General features: G+C 37.9%; 1 protein-coding gene across 3 annotated transcripts in view; it reads right to left on the reverse strand.

Moving 5' to 3' along the window:
* The window catches only part of asic1b (acid-sensing (proton-gated) ion channel 1b), a 152,341-nt gene that overhangs the window by 18,540 nt on the left and 111,682 nt on the right, over window positions 1–22,119 (reverse strand). For 2 of the 3 annotated variants that reach the window (XM_004068816.5, XM_023954959.2), the window contains one exon: window positions 4,761–4,911. In XM_004068816.5, the coding sequence (XP_004068864.1) occupies window positions 4,761–4,911 (151 nt within the window). Of the gene's footprint in view, window positions 1–4,760; window positions 4,912–11,636; window positions 12,459–22,119 lie in introns of those variants that run through there. The other variant, XM_011474989.4, reaches the window with a different exon arrangement.

Below are 22,119 nucleotides of genomic sequence, written 5' to 3' on the forward strand. Positions count from 1 at the left end.
CTGCCCATGGTCTGAATAAAGTCTAGCCTTTCTACTTATGAATGATTGGCATTTTGTGGTAAATACTATACTCTTGTGAAGTCTTCTTCTGCATTGCAGACTTGCATAATAATATGATGGAAGTTTCCCTTTCCATCAAAAGATTCCTGTGATCATACTGTCCTGTGCTTTCATGCGAAAAAAATCAAACCAGAGCGTTCTGCTTTTCTCCGTCTCGTGTTTGTTGTCTATGTCTGGTGCATCCATTGAGTTTATATGCTCTAAAATGGGCTATGCTCAAATCTTTGATCATACAGAGGACTCACACTAGAAAACAACTCCAGATGATTCTTTCTTTAATCTAATACAAGAGGAATACCACCAATCAATGAAAATGTTATGCAATAGTTTTCAATTATAACTATTATTTTTATATATGTACCTTTTTTTTCAGAAAGTACACTTAAACTTAAGCAAGAAATCTTTCATTTCACGTGTGCAGATATCATGAGCCTAATTACATGTGTAACAGCAATAAAACAGCCAAGTGAACAAAAAAGCTTTAACTTTAGCTCATCCAAACTGACAGAACAGCATCTGGTTTTAAAGTAAAACACTGAGGATTCATTTAAGACAAAAAAGTATACTATACTTGTTTCCCACATAGATCAGTTAGACAACTTAAAGCTGAAGCTGTCCTTCAGCGTGCAGCCAGCACAGCATTTATTGCTGTCAATCTGAAATCCCTGAAATAGCTTTTCTCAGAGAAACATAAATGCTTTGCTCTTCTGGGTAACTTTCTCTAAAGAAGCTGCCAATTCGGCTGGGAGATACGTTTCTATTACCTGAAGCTTTTCTGGGACCTTTCTAATTCCTTACTACAAATAAGACAGATTGAACAGTTTACTCTGCCCTTCAAATCTATTACCTTTTGTCAACATGTATTGAATGAGACCCTTCAAGAAAAGATATTCTTAGAGGATTTGACCATCTTTTGTTCTTCCATTGTCTGCTAGTTTTGATTTGTATTTAGTCCAAGTTTGATTAAAAGTGGATGAAAAAAAATCAGTTTTTGAATTAGAGCATCAGCTCGTCTTCATCCTCGGACGGTTAATCTTAAATTGCTCTCACTTGGGTGAACCATTTCCTCTGCTTGGCTGTACCCTTAAACTGTACAGATGGAGTCTGGCTATCACAGAGGATTTCTTGTTGCAAAATAATATCATATGAAAGTGATGCATAGTCCACAATACACGCACGGTAGTAATTCTTTTTATTATTGACAAATTGCTTGAAAATCTTTTAGGAATGTAATGATTAATTTTAACTATTTTAATTAAACTATTTTAATTTGTGGTTGTCGATAAAATTCATATTTGACATTGGTTCATTTCTGAACAACAATTTTGAATGACCTAAAATGGATCCAGGACACCTTTAGCCAAAAAATTCAACCAGTGTGACTCAGAGATAAATACCTGGTACTTAACAGTACAAGTGGAGTTTCTCAGATTTCTTGTATTTCTTGCAAGATAATCAAGTGCACAGTAAATTAAAAATGTTTACAAACAAGTAAACAAGAATTACTGGCAATAGTTTCATAAAGATCGGTCCACTGTTGTTTTTCCACATCAAAATAACACAACAAAACATTATTATAATATTCTACCACACTGTTTGGTCACATGTCTTGTAAAATTCAAAGTGTTTCCACGCATCGGACTATAATGATGGCTTGATCATTTCAGCTGTAATGATACTTTGTCGTTTTTACGTTATAGTAAAATAAACCAACCTTACCTCAATCCAAATTGTATTTTCCAAAAATTTATTTGTTTCATTTTTAAACAATTTTATAATGCTATAAGTCAGTTCTATTTAATTAACAATTTGCTTGACATTTGTTCGTTATAAACATGGTTTTCCTTGTTGGAATTCTGCTACAAAGTGTTTTTCTTTATATGCCAAAATGTCGGAGTCAAAGTGCTGCATCACTGTGGTTGTGCCCTTTTTAATCCAGACTGCTGTGTTTGTGTTCAGATTTTGTCCGTTTGAGTTTCAGGCTTTTTCTTTGTCACAGTCACACAAGCTTTCAGTTTTCTCATTCTTTGTCACATAAGATATTAGCTGTGATTATCAGCAGCTTTTCCTGTATCTGTTAATTAGCCCTCAGTATATCAAGACCATGGTTTTCAGTTGCTCACTCACAGATGCTCTGGTTTTCACCCTTTTGTCAAGTTCCATTTTAGTTTGGTTATGTTGTTGAATTTGTTTGTTTTGTTCATTCGTTTATCAAATGTAGTTCCATTCCACAAATCTTCTTTGTCTCCAGAATTTGGGTTCACCTCAAACCTCCACTCCGGACACTGCTCACTCTATCAGAAAGTGTAAAAAATCGAATTAGCCTACCTGTCTCAGTTCCTTCTTTTACGCCTTTTAATTAAGACACTTCAGTAAATGTCAGGGAAAACTATTTGGCTTCTGGAAAATGTGTCTTGATGGAAGATACCTGTCAAATTATACACTCCCCCACACAAATTCACTGATAAGAACAATGTGAATATGAAAGTATAATGGAAAAATTATAGATATCTAGGAAAGTACTTCATAAAATAATAATTGCATTAGTGAGTATAAAATCAAACTTATATGGAACGAAAAGTTCGGATAAGATTTCCCAGACTGCCTGGGGAGTTACTGGTGTTTTTGAGGAGAACAAACTCCAGCCTGGTTGCAAACATGTGAGACTCTTTCTAGTCATCATGAAAATTCCCTTTTATGTTTTTTCTCATTTTTTGAGCATAAGCATAAGCATACACACTACTAGATTTTCCATTTAAAGGAAAATAAGGTGAAATGTAAAGGGATATTTTTATGAAGTCATGAACGCAGAGCATATTGGAGGCTGATTCAAATCTGTTTTGTGGGATTTTTCTGTCCATAGTGGCAGCTCATTTTTGCACTAAGTGACAACATTCCAGATATCTTTCTCACATTTCATCCCCTGGCGTTTCTGATCTGTGCTTATTTATTTCTCGGGCCTTTTCTTGGACTCTGACTTGTCCTTGTCAGAAACTGTTTGCCTGATCCAGACTGGATCCCCGTGTACCGGACCCGTGAAAGTAGATGCTGCTTTTGACCTTGAAGCTGCCTCCAAGTCGTGCAGCAAAGCCTCATTGCCAATTTCCTTTCAAATTGCTGTTGACCACATTTAGCATTCTGGGGGAGTTTCTGGATATAAATGTAGCTGCGCATCAGTGGCAGCTGGTGGTTGAAGCAAAAAAAAAAAAGTTAAATTGTGAAACCAAACAAAATAAACTCTAAAGATCAAGACATTTACGGGACACAGTGTGACACGATGGGCTACAGCTCTGCTAAGTCCAAAAGCAAGATCATTTTTCATTGACTTTATATCACTGCATGCATAATGTTCTCATAAAACTCACAAGGGAAATAATTTGCTGAATAACTTCTGGAGGATAATTTGTACAGCCTGTTGGAATGAATACTCCAGAGTCAACTGAATACGAAATTAAAATCTGAAATAACGAGACTTCTGACACTTGCCGACTGGCACTGAAAGAAACTGTCAGTGTAACTGATGTCTGACGATTTAAGGAGAATACAAATATTTGTGAACAACACAACTCAGTTAAAATCCTGCGTATCAAGGTTATAAAGTAAATTAAGAGAGGGATGTGGATTCCGAGGCGGGTAAAAGAGGAAACAGAAGCTGACCCGTATTATAAAAGGTCACTTTAAACTATAAATCAACTAAAGGGTGAGAATGAGCTAAAACAAATTAGTGTCCGTGTCTGAAAAAGCAAAGTTCCGTTTGTCGAAGAATATAGCGTTTATGTTCTGTAATGCATGGAACAAGTGACACATATCAGTGAGCTCTGAAGGAAAGCATTGAAAATCAGAGACCAGACTGGTTTGGTTAATAGTCTTATAGAAAGAACACACTGATTATTAATGTACTAAAACCACTGATGCGCAAAGTGTGTGTGTGCTTTTAAATTTAAATAATACAGTAAGGGTGATTGCTTGCTGCTCTTGCTGCCGGCCTAACGATGACGGTGAGCACAGTGCTAGTGTGACCACATTAACTGCTTCGTCTCATTAAATTTCCAGCATCCATAAACTATTGATAACAACACAAAGCTGCAATACATAAAATGAAAGTTCAGGAACCCCTGAAGCGTCACTTCTGATGATGACTTTATCCTAAATAGAAGAGCCAATGAAATGAATTTTGTAACATCAAATTGGTTTTCAACTTCTTTTTGGTTTTGTCATCTCGCCATTCGGTTCATATGACAGTAATGCTACAGCAAAATGTAATTTTCTTGATCAATGTTCAACAATCTTTATGCAGATTGGTTGCTAATACTATTTCTTTGGAAAGTTCTGAGTGAATTGTTAAGTTTTAAAGTGTATGCTCTCCAGTTTCCCAATCAGTCATAAGAAAAAGAAACAGTATGATTACTAAATGAAATATTCATTGGTCTCACAGTGAGCATAATCAGTTCAAGTCTATTAAAAGAATTAAAGAAGAATCCCATTGATATGTATACTGTATGTAAAAGCAAAAATAATTATTTAATTTAAAAATGTTTGATATTTGAACATAAAAAAGTAATCTCTTTTAAACTAAGTTTGCTCTGAAATGGATGTCACTGTAGTGTAGGAAGTAAAGATGTTTCATAGTGAAATGATTTACATGCCAGAGGTATGAATAACCACCCGCTGCACTTTGTAAGTTCATCAGGTAAACTTACCGGTCTCTCCCCACACGGGTAAGTATTCATCCTGCTGGATGTCTAACATCAGCTCCAGTCCGTTGCCCGTCCCGCCCTTCATTGTCACCATCAGGGGTTGTCCATCTTTGCCTGAATTAAATGTGTAGCATTTTCCATACCGGGTGAATATCTGAAAAACACACAGGAAAGAACCTAAGTGACAGCTTTTTTCTTTCTTCAAACTTTGCCTTGTTACCCCATTAAAACTGTGTTAATTGTTGAACAGGAAGCTGACAGAAAAACTATAACAAAAAAAAACTTGCAAAAAATAAACCAAAGAATTTGTTCATCCACCAAATCGCACATGCTGATTTTTGTTTTAGCAACGAATCTATTTTTTCAAGGGGTTTAAAAAAACATTTTCTGGTGCTGCGCAAAGCTTGCAGGGCCAATGGAGCTGGAGTGATTACGCTCGCTATGCTGGGTACTGGGAGGTGAGTTGGCTGCTAGACAGAGAACAGCTGCGGGATGGGAAGGCAGCGTGATCCAGCCTCCAAGATTTTTTTTCATTGAGACAATGAAAAAAAAAAACATCCCCTAATTTTGATCTTGTGTTTCTTTCCCTCTAGGATAAATGTGGGACAGCAAGTCTTCAAACTTGGTCAGACACAGCAGCAGGAGGGAAGATCATCGTACCGATAGAGACTCTGAATGATGTCATGAACCCAGACATAGAGACGTAATTACCGATGTTTTTGTAGAGCTCTTCATCATAAATAAACCTGATCTCTCAACATCATCTGTGTCTTTCATGCATTGTAAATAAGATAAACACAGCACTGGCTGTGACATGGCAAATGTCAGAACTGCTGGTGAGCTACTTCTTCATAAAGCATCTTCTGCTTCTTGGCAAAGACATGATGTTCAGTGGACTAATGGATCCAAAATGTGATCAAAAAGATCAGGAAATGGGAGCGCATGGCTGAGAGCCAAAATAAAAAGTTACCCTACTTTGTTGTCCGGCTGCATGATTGAGAGCTCTGTATCAAAGCATCCTAGTTCCCAATTAACATCGTATTAACCTTCAGCATTTTGACATTTATGTGGAAATGGTAGGAGGACATAGGTGGTGGGTGGCAGGTGATAATAAATAACAAAAGCCAGGAAGTGAAGAAGGAAGTCTTCTTTTTGTGAGAAGGATCCCTTTGAAGATGCAGAACAAAATACATTTGAAACAACATTCGTTTGGACAAAAGACTATTCTTTTTCATTTGAGTGAAGGTTTTGTGTGGCTTGGTAACAGTTTTAAAGGCGTTTATTCCCGTACATTGTTGACATATGAGTCACACACTGGTCCTGATGACTCAAATACCAAAAACAGCAGTTTCACAAGAAACTAAAAGCAAAATCTAGCAAAAAAAAGTGAATTAGGTGTAAACTGCCTATATGAGCTAGACAAGAATTGCATGAGATTTCATCCAAAAGTGTCATTGGAGGAGCCTTGAACATCTAAAATTGTAAAATATAAAAAGACTGTGTCATCTGACAGAGCAAAGCAATATGCAATATGACCTTTCAAGAGCATAAGTGGCAAAACTGAGTCAAAAGAGAGTCTGCAATACTGGCTCATGCGCAGAATGCAGATGTCAATAAAAGGCCACTGAAATCCATCTCGAGTCTATAGGAGCTTTCTGTCACCGCAATCTGATCCTTGTTCGTCATTTATCATTGGAATATAAAAACAGAAAAAGAACTGCCATAACAGCTTCCATTTGTCCAGAAAGATATCTCAGAATAATAGAGGAGATATATAAATATACACACATATATCAATATTCTGTCAAGGTTTTTAATTGAGCACTCTCTCTAAAAACTTGTGTTTTTTCAACTTTGTATTCCACACATGCTTGTGTTAGAAAAATGCTAGAAAGGGGGATCTAGCAGACACACATCAAGAAAACAGCAACTGGACTTTTACAACTGGACAGACTTCTTCATTGTACATGCATGTGAGGGTTAACGTGTTTACACAAGAATATGAATGGTGAGATTTGTATGTGAAAGGGAGTACGGTATGTGGCTGCATGTGTACAAGCACCCCTGCCTGCCATCTGCGTGTACGTGTTCCCAATGTGGTGATTGACTACAGGAGGCCTGCAGTCAGGGTTGCTGTGGAAACGAGGAGATTGTGCCGGCTGCATTGAGTGAAGAGCGGCGGTGGTGGTGACCTTGGGGAGTCAGGATCTTCACTGTGTTGTGCAGCTCTGTGGTTTTAGCTTCCTCTAAGCATGCCTCCTTATGTCTGTCCATCAAACAGCCCGTCAATCTTCACCTGTTGAGCTTGACAGCAAGGCCTGTTCACTGACTGTTTTTAGGTTTGGCGGCATACGGCTTTGTAGGGAAGGCAACATAAAGTCTGCCTGAAGCTACGACAAAGAAAAACTTCTGTAAAACACAAATGTGTAAATGAGTCCAAATTGAAATAGACTGATATTGTTGAACACTCGAACGCTGTTGCCCTTAACAATAGATTTTCCAAGGGGTTTCGTGTGTGTGTGTGTGTATGAATAAAAACTGCATTGCTTCAGATTTCTGTTCCACTTTACAATGAGCACTTTACATTCCATCTTAAATGCTGCCTCGACTTAAATATTAAACACAAGAAATAAATATTTAAATCAGTCCCACCTTAGTGGAAACACGCAGAAAGAGACATTGTACCTTCCAGTCCTTGGATGGCGAAAAAAATAAATAAAAAACATTTTTCATCTTTCTCTTCGATAAATAATTCACAGAGACACTCTACGAAATGTTGAGATGCCCCTCAGCTATTTCTCATCTGACAATGTTACAAGGATGAACAAGCTGTTCCCTAAAAGTTGCCAGAGAATCAGTTTACCTCCTGCTTTGATTTGTAAGATCAGCGCGGAGCTCAAACATGCAATGCATTTGGACACTTACAAAAACCTACAACTGAAAAAAAAACAAGCTAAAAACAATATTTCAATGATATTAAAGATTATTAGGAAGTATGCCCTCTTTAATTTGCACACATAATTTGACATAGATTTCCATTTAAAATGCAGAAACATTTTGTCTAGTTTATCGTTTTGAAAATTGAAAAATGTTTTTATGTAAAGCACTATACAAATAAGGTTTGATTGGATTTGAACATCTAGTCCCTGCTTTGACTTAAAGATTTGGTAAAAAAACAAAACAACCTTAGAGGAACAACAGTCTTTAGATAGTCTCATAATTTACCAAAGAAGAGACTGTTATGATTTAAAAGGGTAAAAAATGAGTCTGTCATTATCATCTTTCATTTTTTGTAAGTCATTTTTGAGTCGGCGCCTGCAGTCTACTGCTGTTCCATGCCAAAACCTTTTACTTGGGTTACAGCACAGGTTTCAAACTCAAGGCCTCGGGGGCCATTGTCCCACCTGTGTTCCAACAAACTTGCCATTGCATTTTCCCGTTGGCAAAGCACACCTGCTCCAGGTATCAGCGGCAGGAAGGCATGGTTTAAAAAAAAAAAAACATAAAAAAAAACAGCTGGATGCCATGTGCAAAAGGTCTGGAGTCCAAAACCCCTGGGGTAAAGGATCTTCACAGTTGTAGCCATTCCGATGCAGAGTATTGTGGAAAAATAGGCACAGATATTGTTTCATGTTTTATTTGTCTGCCCTAAAAACATCAGTATTGGATGCTAATCAAACAGACAACAACAAAATAAGCAATTTTTTATGTTCAATTATTTTTGCAAGAAAATATAATTCCAAGAGTACAAAATGTAATTTAGTGAAATCATGTGTGCACGTAGTGCAGTTAAATTAAAATGTTGTGATGCAGTTTTTTCTTCCTCATTTGGAACTGTGTGTTACAGCAAACATCACAGATCTGGTAAGTTACTGTATTTGGTTTGCTAAGATGATGCAGATGCAGCTTCTCAAGGCTGAGCCTAATTATCAGGCTCCTTTTAGGGAGAACAGATTTACTAGTAGTAACTCTTCTAAACATGTCTCATTTGGTCTGACTTTTTCTATTGTTTCTTTTGTTTTCAGGACTTACGTACTTAACATGCAAAATGAGAAGTCAAAAAAGTAGCCAGTAGCAATGTTTCTACTTTGCCCATCTAAGCGTAAAACGATTGTATTCTCCAGTTGTGACCAGTTCTGTCAGACACATTTCTAAGAATTTGAAAACGGCATTTTACATTTTTCCTGCTTGTTAGCAGTAAGAAAAATGTTGTAAGATCCTTGTGGATCTCTTTAGTATGGAAAAACATGCAAATCCCTGACTGTCAAGCAATTAAAATTTCCAATCTCTAGAATTTGTTTTAGATGACCTGTTGACAAAATTTAACTGATGTGAAGCTTTAAAAAAACTGAATTCCTCATCAGCGCTTAGAACTTGACAAGCCACTCAGATGAGCACCAACACATCTTTTAGATCAACATTTAAAGTCTAGTTGCCCTGGACAACACAAACCATGACCTGCATTACTGAAAATCTTAATAGACATGTTGCTAAAGATGGAGATGCCGAAAAGTTTGCTCCTTTTTATTATGCAAATCTGTACTGCACTAAAAAAAACACTGAGAAATCTTTCAGTAGTCCTTGAAAAACAGCTATTTACTGTAACGCGGTCACAAACTCATTTCTTAAGTGACTCAGCATGTCTGAAAATTTATTGAAAGGTTGATGGGTTGAGGAAAAATCCTAAGTAAAACCATGAACCTTTGTAGAAGGTTTCACTATGACACAACTTCTAATGAAAAGCAGTTTAAGTTGTTTCCGAAAAACACTTTAACGTAAAAACATACTATACAACAACAAAAGGATTCATCAGACACGTTTCTGCAAAGTAAATGTAAAAAGTACAGCTTGGTAAGCTGTGGTGGAGGGGGAAAGGGTTCAATTTCAGTATCATGTTCTCAAGTTGATTTCTTATCTAAATCAGATCAGCAAGCTACTAGTAAAGTGAGAAGTGCCTTTAGGTAAAAAAAAAAGAACGACTTGTGTGCAGATCCAGTGGGAGTAAGGAAGGATGGAGCCATGGAACTGAGAGAGTATTGATGGAGCTGGTGGACCATATCTGCAGAGCTTCTAGAGACTGGGGGGGGGGGCTGTTGCACAAAAGTCAATAAACCCTGAAATCTTTTGTAAGCACTCTCCATCGTCCTCCACACTTCACCTCTTAAGTGTGACGGATTCCACTGCACTCATTCAAGCCAACAGCCTGTCTTACCTGCCTTGAAGCCACAAAGGGAATCATTGATTATCTATGCAGGAGGACACATCCCCATAGCTCCAGACTGCAGGCTTATGTTAATCAACAAAATACTGTAGGTTACTCTCTGAAACAGTTGCCCCTAAAAATACTCAGCACAACAAAAATAATGCCAAAATATTCTAAAAAAAAATGTGTGGGGTTGTGATAGCTCGTTCTGCTATTCCAAATGTGCTGCTTTTGAATTTAAGATGGGAAAAAGCAGCTTTGACATGGATCTTTGAGAAGAGTGCAACTTAAACACCAGACACACTGCAGACGGCATGTTTAAAGACCCGCTCCAATGAAAATTGTGTTTTTGGTGTTTTATAAGATGTTCTTGCAGCATTTTCCTCGAGATAGAGGACATGTATAAAAGAAAATTAAGCTTTAAATTGCGTTTCGGAGTATTTCTTTTTTCACATTGTTGGTAATCAGGAGCAGCCGAAGAAAAATGCAGTTGGAAAAAAACTTCTTGTGATGTAGGTGCTAACATTTGCAGGCCACAAGCTCCATTCTAACGTTTTCACGTATAAATGACTGGATCCATTCACGTCTTGTTTTCTCATCCAAGCTGGCTGGATAGCTCCAATATTACTCCCCATTTTTGTTGCACATGTAATGTTGGGTTAGGGGTGTGAGGGGTTGTAAACTAGTGGGAGAGTGTGTAAACAGATGGATGATGGGAAGTGGATATGGGCTAACTACATGCCAACAGTTCGGCCCACAACTCAGAGGTGAATTTCTAATGAACTCCTGCCGCTCTGCAGAAACGATCTCCTAGAAAACGACACAGATTTTTGACTTTGGTCAAAAACGGAATAATCATAATTAAAAGACCACTGGGAACACTTCAACAATATCAAAAGATGTTTGGAGTTGGACTTTAAATGAGAAATCTGGTATATTCCTATGCTGCTGGCAAACAGGGGGAAAGCAGATTCCCACACATGAGGCTCTTTTGTCTTCTTCTTTTTGATTTGTTGGATGAAAATCTGGTTATCTGAGTAATATAGTGGGAGCAGGAACAGAAGAGTGTTTTTCTCATTCCTCTAGACTGAATAATAAAGGGAAATCAATGAGGCTGCACTTCAACTAAATGTACTCAATCACACTGTCAGTGAACAATGCAAGGGGTTACTAAATTAATCAGAAGTCTTCATTAGAGGGAGATTGGCCTCTTGTAAACACTGAGTTATGATGAGGTGATATGGGACTGTAAAGGTTTACAATTAATTGAAAAAAGTAGCTTTTGTTAATCATTGTGGTAATTCACAATATAATTTTAAGATACTTCAAGAAAAGAAAAGGGGGGGGAAACGGTTGAAACCATAATCATGCACTATTTTATTTTATAGAAACCTTATGGGAAGGCTTTGTAGATTTTAATGAACATGTTAGAGAAAACAAGGGAAAAACAAATGATTGGACAGACTTAGAGATGGTCACTTCAACTACTGGGGCGTGACAGCGAGCAGCAAAGCGGAGGATTTTGAGCTGTGTGTCTATCCATTCTGACTGTATGCCTCAAAGCCAGTTAATTCAGCTGATATAGTCGTGGCAAAAACACCAAACATTGTTTCCACATGCGGGTAAAAGGAGCTGAACTTAAAACACAAGAGAAGTTACTTTGGGAACACACTCACGGTGCTGAAATTACGCGGGCCGCAGAGCTCTCCCTGGTACCTACAGTACAGCAGCATCTCCTCCAGTTGGTGTCCCAGCCGATTCAGCAGCTGCTTCATGGATGGCTGAGAATCCCGGGGAGGAGGAAGGAAGTGGTTGAAGTCCAAAATTCGAGACAGGGGATACCAGGGCGGCTCGCCAGTTGCGCTCTCGCTGCTTTCATCCCGCAGAGACATGAGCGCCTCTTTAGCTGTCGGGGAAAGCTGCCAGTTTCTCCCCAAGAGACCTAACCACCTGCCCGCGCTGAAAATGTCAGTCTTTTTCATGCGCCGGGGCAGCAGGAGGTTCTGGTTACAGATGGTCACTGCGGGGAAAACGAGCCGTTTGGCGTACACCATGTGCGCCTTGGTGTACACGGGTGACGAGAGCAGGTACCGCACTCTGTTAGTGGACCAGATGAAGAGCAGCGCCAAAGCCGCCAAGAACGCCAAGAGCCACGCAACTCTCCGGGGGTAGGAACCGCCTAGGAAGATGTGCCTCAACCCGTGGAAGGTGGTGTGTTTCAGGAAGAGTTTCCCGGCTTCAGTGACAGAACCGGATTTAGGCTTCGATCCACACGACTGGCACATTTTCGGGGAAGTCTGGTGCGCGCTGTCAACATCGGTCCTGCTGTGGTCAAAGAAAAGAGAGCCCGAACTCCGCTTTTGCGCACGGAGGAGGCTGTGTTGCCTGTCAGAGACTTTGAAGGGATGAGAGAGTGAAGCGTACAGCTCCGCTCTGTCCTCCCAGGCACTCAGCAGCAGCTCGAAAAGCAGAGATGAGGGAGTATTTTGTCAGCTCTCTCAGTCTGAGCCTGTCCGGGAGGGGGAACTTGGTCGGAAAGGTTTTGTGCGCTACTGTGCAACAGCCGGACTCCAGCGGATTAGTTCATCCAAATTACAAGCAGTTAGTCTCTGAGAACCTCAGTGGAACTCAAAGACACAACAGACTCCGTGGAAATCACGCACTTGTGTTTCAACACACGTTTCCACTCTGCCTCCTAAATTCTAATTTTCAGTCTCCACTTAGTACTTAGCCGTTTACGCGCGCGCGCACACTTCATTAGAGCTATTCGTTGAATGAAATCTCCTAGTTTTGCAGATTAAGACTATTTGTCTTTTTTTAAAGCAATATCACACATAAAAAATCCAAATAAAACACACCAAAATGCTATTTAATTCTTGCTCTTTTAAAATGTGTTTTGGTCATAATCTAAAGCAGTGTTTTTCAACCAGTGTGCCGCGGCACACTAGTGTGCCGTGGGAGACGGTCAAGTGCGCCGTGGAGAAATTGCCCTCATTAACTGATCTAAAAATATTTTCCATCTCCAGGAAATCAGCTCTTTGTTCATCCAAACAGGCCCTGATAAAACACTGAGTAGTTAGGAATATAAAATATCTTAAAATTACTTTTTCTTTGTGTTTATATAATTCTATTAAAGACATTTTGATAAGAATCACGGTACCGCGATTTAGCTGCAGCTGTAACTGTGTAAGGAAAAGTCCCGCCCCTTTAACTGTCTCCGCCAATCATTCTTGAAGGCTTAATCACATGTCATCAGTCTGACCAATCAGAAGTGGTTAAAGTCTTCACTTCCTTGTTCTTAATTCTGCTGATAAAGTCGCTCAGTTCTAACAAAAATACCAACTGAGCTCGTCTTTAGCTGGTGGTTCATCTCTTAGAAAAAAACAGCCGCACCTTCCTGCTTTTTTTGCCACAATTATCACAAAAATCCACGTGAGATTGCGCGCGGGGGGGGGGGGGGGGGGGGGGGGGGGGCTGTCGATCAATACAGACCATGAATTTCTGCTTTTTTTTTTTTTTGGTTGCTGGTGTACCGCGGGATTTTTGTCAGGGTTAAAGTGTGCCGTGGCTCAAAAAAGGTTGAAAAACACTGATCTAAAGCATTATCAACTCATTGTCGTTTCTCAATCCCATTATCATAACCATCAGTCAACCTTGTATTTTCATTTTATGGGTACAAAAATGAGCACATTCTGATATTTAGTGTAGAACTTAATTATGAGCTAATCCAACAAGGAATGCCTAAAAAAACTATAAATATTATTTAAAAAAATTATTCTGCTTTTGGGCAGTTCATCTCTTACAATGTCCATAATTATCCCTATGGTCAACTAAGACTCACCAAAAACACTTGACAGGCTCCAAAGCCCACAAATCACACCAAGATAATCTTGTCTAGCACACACTGATGGTGGGGCTACGAATATAAATCTGGAAACATTTTTGCGCAGTACTTCTTTGAAGTCTCAAAGAACCAAAATCACATTAAGGTAAATTTATTTACTTTGAAACTTGCATGTGTGCGATGAAGGGAAAAGCATTTTAGGCTTCTAAGAGAAACTTGAATGCAGGATTTTCAAAGTGTCTTAAAGAACCATCTCACTCTTGGGGATTTTTGGATAAGTGGTGCTTTATCATCGCATAGAGTTCCAATAGTTGCTGAAGTGCAAACTCTATGCCTCCTCTCCTCCTCAGTCTGTTTTCAGTTCTCTTTGTGTGGTCAAGAACTTATCAAAAATACTTTATAGAAATATTTCTCCTATATTTGCATGTAAAACCTGAAAAGAATCTTGACAAGAATCAGTAGACTAAAGAATACAAAACCTTGAGACCAACTAAAAAAACAGTATGTTGTTCTAGATGAAAAAATAAACAATTTAAACAATCCGAAGTCTTGATAATATCACCTGGAAACCTATGCCGATTTTTCAAGACTTTTAGGGTGACAATTTGACCCTAAATGGTAGGAAACTACTGTAGAAAATGAATGGATGAACAGTCATGGATGGACATTTTGTGCCACATTCAATTAATCAAAATAGAAAATTAGAAATTGGCTGAAATGGTTGATGGATAAATTAGATCCAAGCATTTATTTCACTCATCAACCTCAACTAGGCCAGACTCAATTATTTTGTAATGGGATTTATTTGAGATAATCATGATCATTTGAAATAATTGTGTTCGTGACCATGTGTAAAATGACAAGGGAGAACTTTATGTTGAATTTCCACATGATTTCCTACCTACAAATGAGTTTAGAAAGGGTTTCCACTCCACTTCTCTGTGCTGCAAAAAGACAGACTTTTGCTTCATTAGGTGCTGTTAAGCTTCCTTGCAACATTTAAAAACTAATAATCTGATAAATGTATCATCATGAATTTATTGTTATGCACTTAACGGTTTCTCTAATGATGATCAGAGGCCTAAATAACAGCACTTTATTTTCCTTGTATGCATTAGGCTGCCAATATCCTCAGTTTTCCAGAGAAGCCTGCTTTTTTACCTTTTATATTTATGTAATAAGACTGAAATAATCCATGCAAAATCCATATTTTTTCATTACATGGATAGTTCATTACAATGTGCTATCCTATAATGGGTTTTAGATCTTGAAAACTTTATTTTACCTGGATTAGTTTCATGACAGAAGCTTAGCTTAGCTTAGTTTTTAGCTTTAATCAGTGTGTAATTTTCTTGCATAAAGCATGGAAATGATTTGTGTTCAGAGAAAAGAAGGAACATGGCAGCTGATCGAGATTTGAATGCATCATTTTTTACCTTAAGAGCATATTTGAATAGTTTCATTATCTCACTGTTGAGAATGTTTTTTTTCATACCATTTTTGGTGTCCACTCCATAGCACTTATACTTGCTAAATTTTTGCAGCTTTAAAATTTCTGCCAATAATCTAAGTGTTCATAGAGCATGGAGTCAGTGACAGGAGGCAAAGTTCAGTCCGCACTCATGGACAACAAGCGTCACTCACACGAACCCACAAGCCTGCATGCAAGCTTTCCAGGAATGCAAGGGCTGCCATTCTGTCAATACCTAACTACTGCACAGTCTACACAATGAAGAGTGCACTCCAGTGTGTGTGTGTGTGAGTAAAACTCATGCAAAACTATAAACATAATAGATAATGGATGAGTTTTTCAGACCATCCGCAGTTGAACATTTCTACATGTTTCTGGAAACAGGTTGCCCACTGTCACATTCAGCTGTCTTAGATTCTGCTGCTCCCATCATAATGCCTCCTCAGTGGATAATGAAGGGTTCCACTAAGGTTGTTACTCTATTTTAACAAGTGGAGGTGTCATGGGGAATGGGTGACTTTTCAGAGGGAAGGATTAACAGCAAAGCATATTTCAGAGAATGTTGCACAAATCCTAACAAATTCAGCTAAATAAATTCAGTTTTGATTTCTCAAGCACACGTTTCTGGTTTGCATTTTGCATTTAAGAATGTGGTTGGTTTCTTATCAACACTTGCAGAAAAAGCATCCAGACACTTGTGGCATTTAAAATCATTTGACCAACCCCCCCCTTTCTCAGAGCACCTCATCATGAGAGGAGATACATCGGGGGAGAGGCTCTGTGGAACAAGCTAATCCGTCTGGGTGAAGGGATAATGATGTACTTGCCTGACAGAAAAACACAATCCCACAACAAGTGCGACTACAAGAATAGAATAACAAAAGCATGCTGTTTTAAAACCGTGGCTAAAGAGTTTCACTAATGAACCCATTATACAAGCAGGCATTTGTAAAGGGATCGATGGCACATATCTCAAGAATTATCATACAGAAACATCAGTGATATCAGAGAATATTTTACTTTATTGTAAGCTTTCTGCAAAAGATTGTGATTAAATTAGAGGAGAAAGGATTGGATGCAAAATGCGCTCAATCAAATGAAGGAACTGAGAAAAAATAAGGCCAACATTTGCTGGCAAACTTTTATGAACAATTTAAATATAAGGCTATAAAATGCTGGTCATGTATGTCTTAAGACAAAAAAAAGTGAGGCTAAAACTTTAAAGACATGTTCCAATGAAAATTGTGTTTTTGGTGTTTTTAACAAGTTCTTGTGGCATTTTTCTTTTAATGGAAGACATATATAAAAAATTAAACTTAAAATGGCATTTCTCAGTATTTCTTGAGTCAAATCATTGTGAATCAGGATCAGATAAAAAATGCTGTTGTAAAATTAATAATTAAGCAAATATTTGTTGAGTAAAAAATACAATCGGTGGGTCAAAAAGCTCCATGCGCCGCTCCATTCTGATGCATCAACTTGTAGACAAATAGATACATGTACATCTTTATTTTCCTCAACTGAGTTGACATCTGGCTCAAAACTGGACAGCTGGATAGCTCAGATATTGCGCGCCATTCTTGTTGCATCAGTAATGTTAGGTTGGGGTTGTAAGGGGCAGTAAGCATAACAGAGGAGTGTGAAAGAAAATAGAAAGCTCTCAGTAATGGTGCGGGGTGGGGGGGGGGGGGTGGAGATGCTCCACTCCAAAGGTCCCACCCACAATTCTTGAGACAAATTTTTAACAAAGTACTGTACTGCCACTCCGCAGAAACTGTGTCCTAGAAAATTGACACTTTTTTTTCTTTCTGTGGCTAAAAACGGTATTAACTAAGATGACGAGAATGGGTCTTCAGAGAGAAATGCTCTTGGCATAGTAGGACAGTTTATCTTTTATTTTAGTGACTGGATCTGTCAAAATTTATTTGTTTTAAACAGTGGTAAACACAAACCTGCTAGACTGTTGTAAAGCACACAATCATTTGCATGCTGATCTCAGTTCTTGTTGGCAACTATACTGTAAAACCAAACAAGGTGCAATCATAGGATCATTGTCTGCTCACAAATGCCAGTCTCCATTGTAAACTAACACCATGAATTACCTTCACTGGCTATAAAAAACCACAGTGTATTACCTGCTTGATCACTAGGAGCTAATGTGAATTAGAGGGATCAGTATGTGTTTTTAGGGTATATTCTTTCTGCCCCAACAGTTTATCTAAATGCAAAGAAGACCAGTTTCAATCAGCGAGGCCAATGAAGCAATTAACGTTCAAAAGCCAAGTGAAGATTAATGAAAAGGCTTTGGCAAGCAAAGATATTTATTAGCTGTCACCTAAAGTCACATCCAGTCAGTCCTTTTAGTAAAACAGAGAGGAATTACAGCTTTGAGTATCTGCTGTGTGCTGCAATTAACGGTTTCCACACAAAAACCTGTGATGCTTACTGACTGGAACAAATTCAAGGACTTGCTTCAAAGCTTTTTGGATTTTCTCAGTAAGTGATTTTGTACACTTTAGCACTTCCACAAAGTAAATGTTTACAGTACATTTCTTTTGGCAGAAAAGTTGTAAATATGATGAATGCTTTTGTCTTTAGAAAAAAAATCAAAGTTCTTCATATGATTACTGTACAGAACCATGTGCTGTATTTCAGCACATGGTTCAAAAACAAGCCTTTTCTCATCTCATCTTTACACATATTAAGTCTAAGTTTCAACGTGTTATTTTAGTCAAAGGGTACTACACATTAGATCTATGTATTCGTTTTACATCTAAAGGAAAAGCTCTCTAGCCTACATACACCCTGTACAACTATTCATTTCATAATTGATACATGCTTTTTTGGGACCGCTATGTCACTAGCATGATCAAAACTCTTATGGCGTTTCATTGTTGCCGTATATTGAATGAGCGCAAAATCAACTGAGGAAGTGTATTCAGGAACGGAGTGAGCGAACCTTACAACCGCGCAGGCGCAATTCTAACTAAGCGACCCCGCATTTTACAACTGCATGAATGCGATCCTAACTGAGCGGTGATCCTCTGCGCTAATTTCACTCCTGTGCGCTACCTGGGTTTGCGCGCATATATATATATATATATGTATATATATAAAACTCCAAACATGAGCTAAAAGAGTTTTTTTCTTTTTGGTTTTTCTAGTGTTGCAATTTACCATTATTGACAATAGAAAAATAGATTGGGGGTCTAAAAAAAGTATAACATACAAGAAAGTGATTGGTGTTATGTGTGTTAAGTCTCATCTTGAAAAGAGAGCATGTATCTTTCAAAATTTTGGTTGCTCTGAAAAATAAAAAATTCTGTGCACAATAGAATTACTGTCCATTTAAAATGGAAGTTTCTTACATCATTTCACTAAAACAACTCACAAGCTAATTGAAATGTGGATTTTAGATTAGGTCTCCTTAAAGATGGATGAGAGGAGTTGTGAAGGATAGGATGCAAATATCATGTGATAGGGTATGATGAGGGCTCTTTATTTGCTCTTGATTGATTGGATCCATTCATGGTAAAGGTTTGTTTTTTGGAGCATTAGTAGCAGAGACACCCCACAGCAAATCAAACTGTCATTTGTAATCTAGATAGCACAGAGCTGGCCGGCCCTGATCTTGACATGTAAAATAAAGAAGCTACACACAACAAAACAAACAACAACTTATCATCTTCCCAGTCAGCCTTTCTCTCAACATCCATACCCTAAAATCACTTGGTTGTTTTGATCCTGCCTCTGTCAATGCCTTTCATTTTCACATTTTCCCCATACTATGAGACTATTTCCAGTTTTCAAGGGAATAAAAAATGCTTTTCCTTTCATCTAGCCTTTCTTTATCACATTTATTCATTAAATACCAACCTTATTCTCAAATCTGTTTGGTCTCCTATACGGTACGTTCTTTTTCCATTCTGTAATCACCACACTCTCAATGCCTTTCGTAGTTAGCTCTCTCCTTTTTTACCCCCCACAGTGGGAATATTCAGCATACAGAGCTTGGGCAAAAGCAGCAGGGGAGGGAGAGAGGTGGCACAGCACAGAGCCAACCACAGGGAAACAAGCTGCAGGCAACAGCAGCAGTCAGGGTCCAGTAGATGTTAAGAGCTGACAGGAGAGGAGCTGTTGATTTACATAGACAATAAGCATAACCATATGCCAGAAGGCAGCTTTTCCAAATACTTCTTAATTGATGATTTTTTACAGTATTAAAAATGTTGCATCAGATGAGAGCAAATTCTTTGAAAATATTGAAAATCATCCAATTTAGCTAAATTAACTGTAGATTTGGCAAATTGATGATGGAAGCTGCAATTACTGCTAATATAAATTTAGAAAACTGCTTAAAATTGATTGTATTTAAGTAATTCTAACCTATTTTTAAGGTTTAAAATCAAATTCCATACACAACAATCATGTTCTCAGCCATAGATACTATATAAACATGCAAAAATAACAAAATAAGGGAATAAAGCATATTTTGTAGTTAATCTTTTGTCGTAATTAAAGAAAAATACAAAAAACAGATTTTGTATTTGCATTTTTTTTTATAAAATTGCACAGTAGTTAGGATTTTTTCTTTTTAATAATGTTATGACTTCAGAATACTTGTAGTCAACATTTTGCAGGAGTCCGTTATGTAAACCTTTTCTTAGCACAATTTAGAGATTAATATTTTAAATCAACACGTCTGAAGAAAACTGAATACCTCAGCATTCATGTATGCCAAGTGTCAAATTTCATCCCAAAAAAAGTGCACATTTCAAAATAAAAGAAATAAACTACAATTTTCATACTAAAGACAAGGAAAAGTGTCCAAATATTATAAATAACATATTGATGGTATTTAAAATACTTGCAAAAAAGTCATGATGTGGTTCACTTCAGTGTAAACTCAGGTGGACTTTTACAGACCAAAGAGCAGGAGCAAACCAACTAGACAGTGCGCTGGACCTTTTTTCTTCAATGATTTGTGAACCTCACTTGTGTCCATGGATTACATGAAATCTTTCCACCTTTATCCACCTTTGTCATGGTAGGGAGAACACGTCAATGTAAGGGTGGGGTCATCTAAGATAGCACAAGGGTAATGAAGAAAGCACCAGTAGACAAAACAAAACAAAACAAAAAGTTTACAACACAAATCTGAAGAAGTACAAATTTAAAAAAGTTAGAAATGTCTTCTGGGTAAAAGTGGTGTTGAGAAGAGGTGGTGCTTATTGGGAATATCAATACTGGCTAATTTTTTTTCGTACTTCTTACCCCATCGTGACCAGAACTCCTTTTGGACAACACCATCCAAAATTGAGCAATTGTTGGAACCTTTCTCTGCTTTAGTCTTTATGAAGTCATTTAAATCTCTATGTGGGAATATTGTAGAGTGGAAGCATTTTCAGTTTGGGACTTATCCAAGAACCACCAACATATAAGTAAAAAAAAACTCTTTTGAAAGTGTGTTGTGATTGTGTAATATGTGAGCACATCTCTTTAGAATCATAGTGGTATCAGTGGGATGTAATCACTGCTTTGTAAGCAGGTTGACCTCCTGCTTACAAAGCAGTGAGCAGGTTGACCTTGTGTTTGGAGTGTGGCAGCATCCCCATAAAGGGGAACTTTGACAAATTACCTCCTAAACCTTCAAGAGGAATTAGAAAATTTACACTATAAGTGATATCGCCAAAGGAAGAATATTTGTCTTTACAAGTCATGTGGCAATAAAAAATGATTCCTGCATCCACCACGAGACACAGGACGCCACAGTTAATTCTCCTTGGCAGCATCATGACAGCTAGACTTGTGAGAGTTTGTGAGAGGGCGAATTCTTATGATGAATGAATTTTAAAGGAAGCCCGGTAGCTACAGCAAACAGTTCCCTGTCCCCAGAGGCCTGATGCCTCCTATTTGCCGCCCAGGGAGGAATGAATGAGCATCCCTTGGTGAAACAAATGCTTCCTTTTATCTGACATTTACAAATTGATCCCCCTTGCGAAACTAGATCCGTCCTCTTGTTTTGTACGATGCAAAGGTAAGTTTCCTGTGCTGCTGCACAAATTTATGTAGCTGTCAGAAGCAAACAATAATGATTTAAGAGGTGCATTATTGAAGAAGTAAAGGGCTAATGTGACGCAGAAGATGACTTTAAGAATGCAATAAAAGAATCAAACAAAATATACAACAAAAACTGTATAGCTGATTTTACACAGCACTGTATTTTAAATATTTTTTTATGACAACACTTGCCCTTAAAACCAGCTTTCTGTCAAAGATGTTCTAAGATGATAGAAAAAATGGTGACAAATATTCGGCTAAATAATCACAAGCCAAAAGGTACTTGTAAATGCCATCAATTAATTATTTTACTTTGATAAATGGAGCAGAAGAAAAAAAGTGGGTCAGATTTTGCACATCACATCTTTGCGTGCCAGCTTGTGAACAATATTCCTTTACAGAGAACATTGCAAAGCTGTTGGTGAACTTTGTTTGCATTTCCATAAAAAGCTAAACTTGGGGTCAGATCCCTGCACAGTGTGTGGAAAACAGCAGCAATATGTTTTTTCCGTTTCAAAGAAACCACGAGTAAATAACTTAGTCCGCAAAAACAGGGATCCTTCTTAAGTGTTCACTTAAAAAGCGGGTTGAAGCTCATCCCAGCAAACTAATGAGATCTCACTCAGAACTAAGAAAGATAAGAACAGGGTATGAACTTTAGGGTGTTCAAATTAGTCAAGGCAAAAAGCTGAAATAACTAAGCTGTAATGAAATTTCCATCTGCCACTGATTCTCAGAAACTAAAGTGAGACAATTCTTTGTGTATAATTGGCCACATTAATTT

Source organism: Oryzias latipes, chromosome 5, assembly GCF_053564925.1.
Source record: "Oryzias latipes strain Hd-rR chromosome 5, Olatipes_Hd-rR_3.1".
Classification (NCBI taxonomy): Eukaryota; Metazoa; Chordata; class Actinopteri; order Beloniformes; family Adrianichthyidae; genus Oryzias; species Oryzias latipes.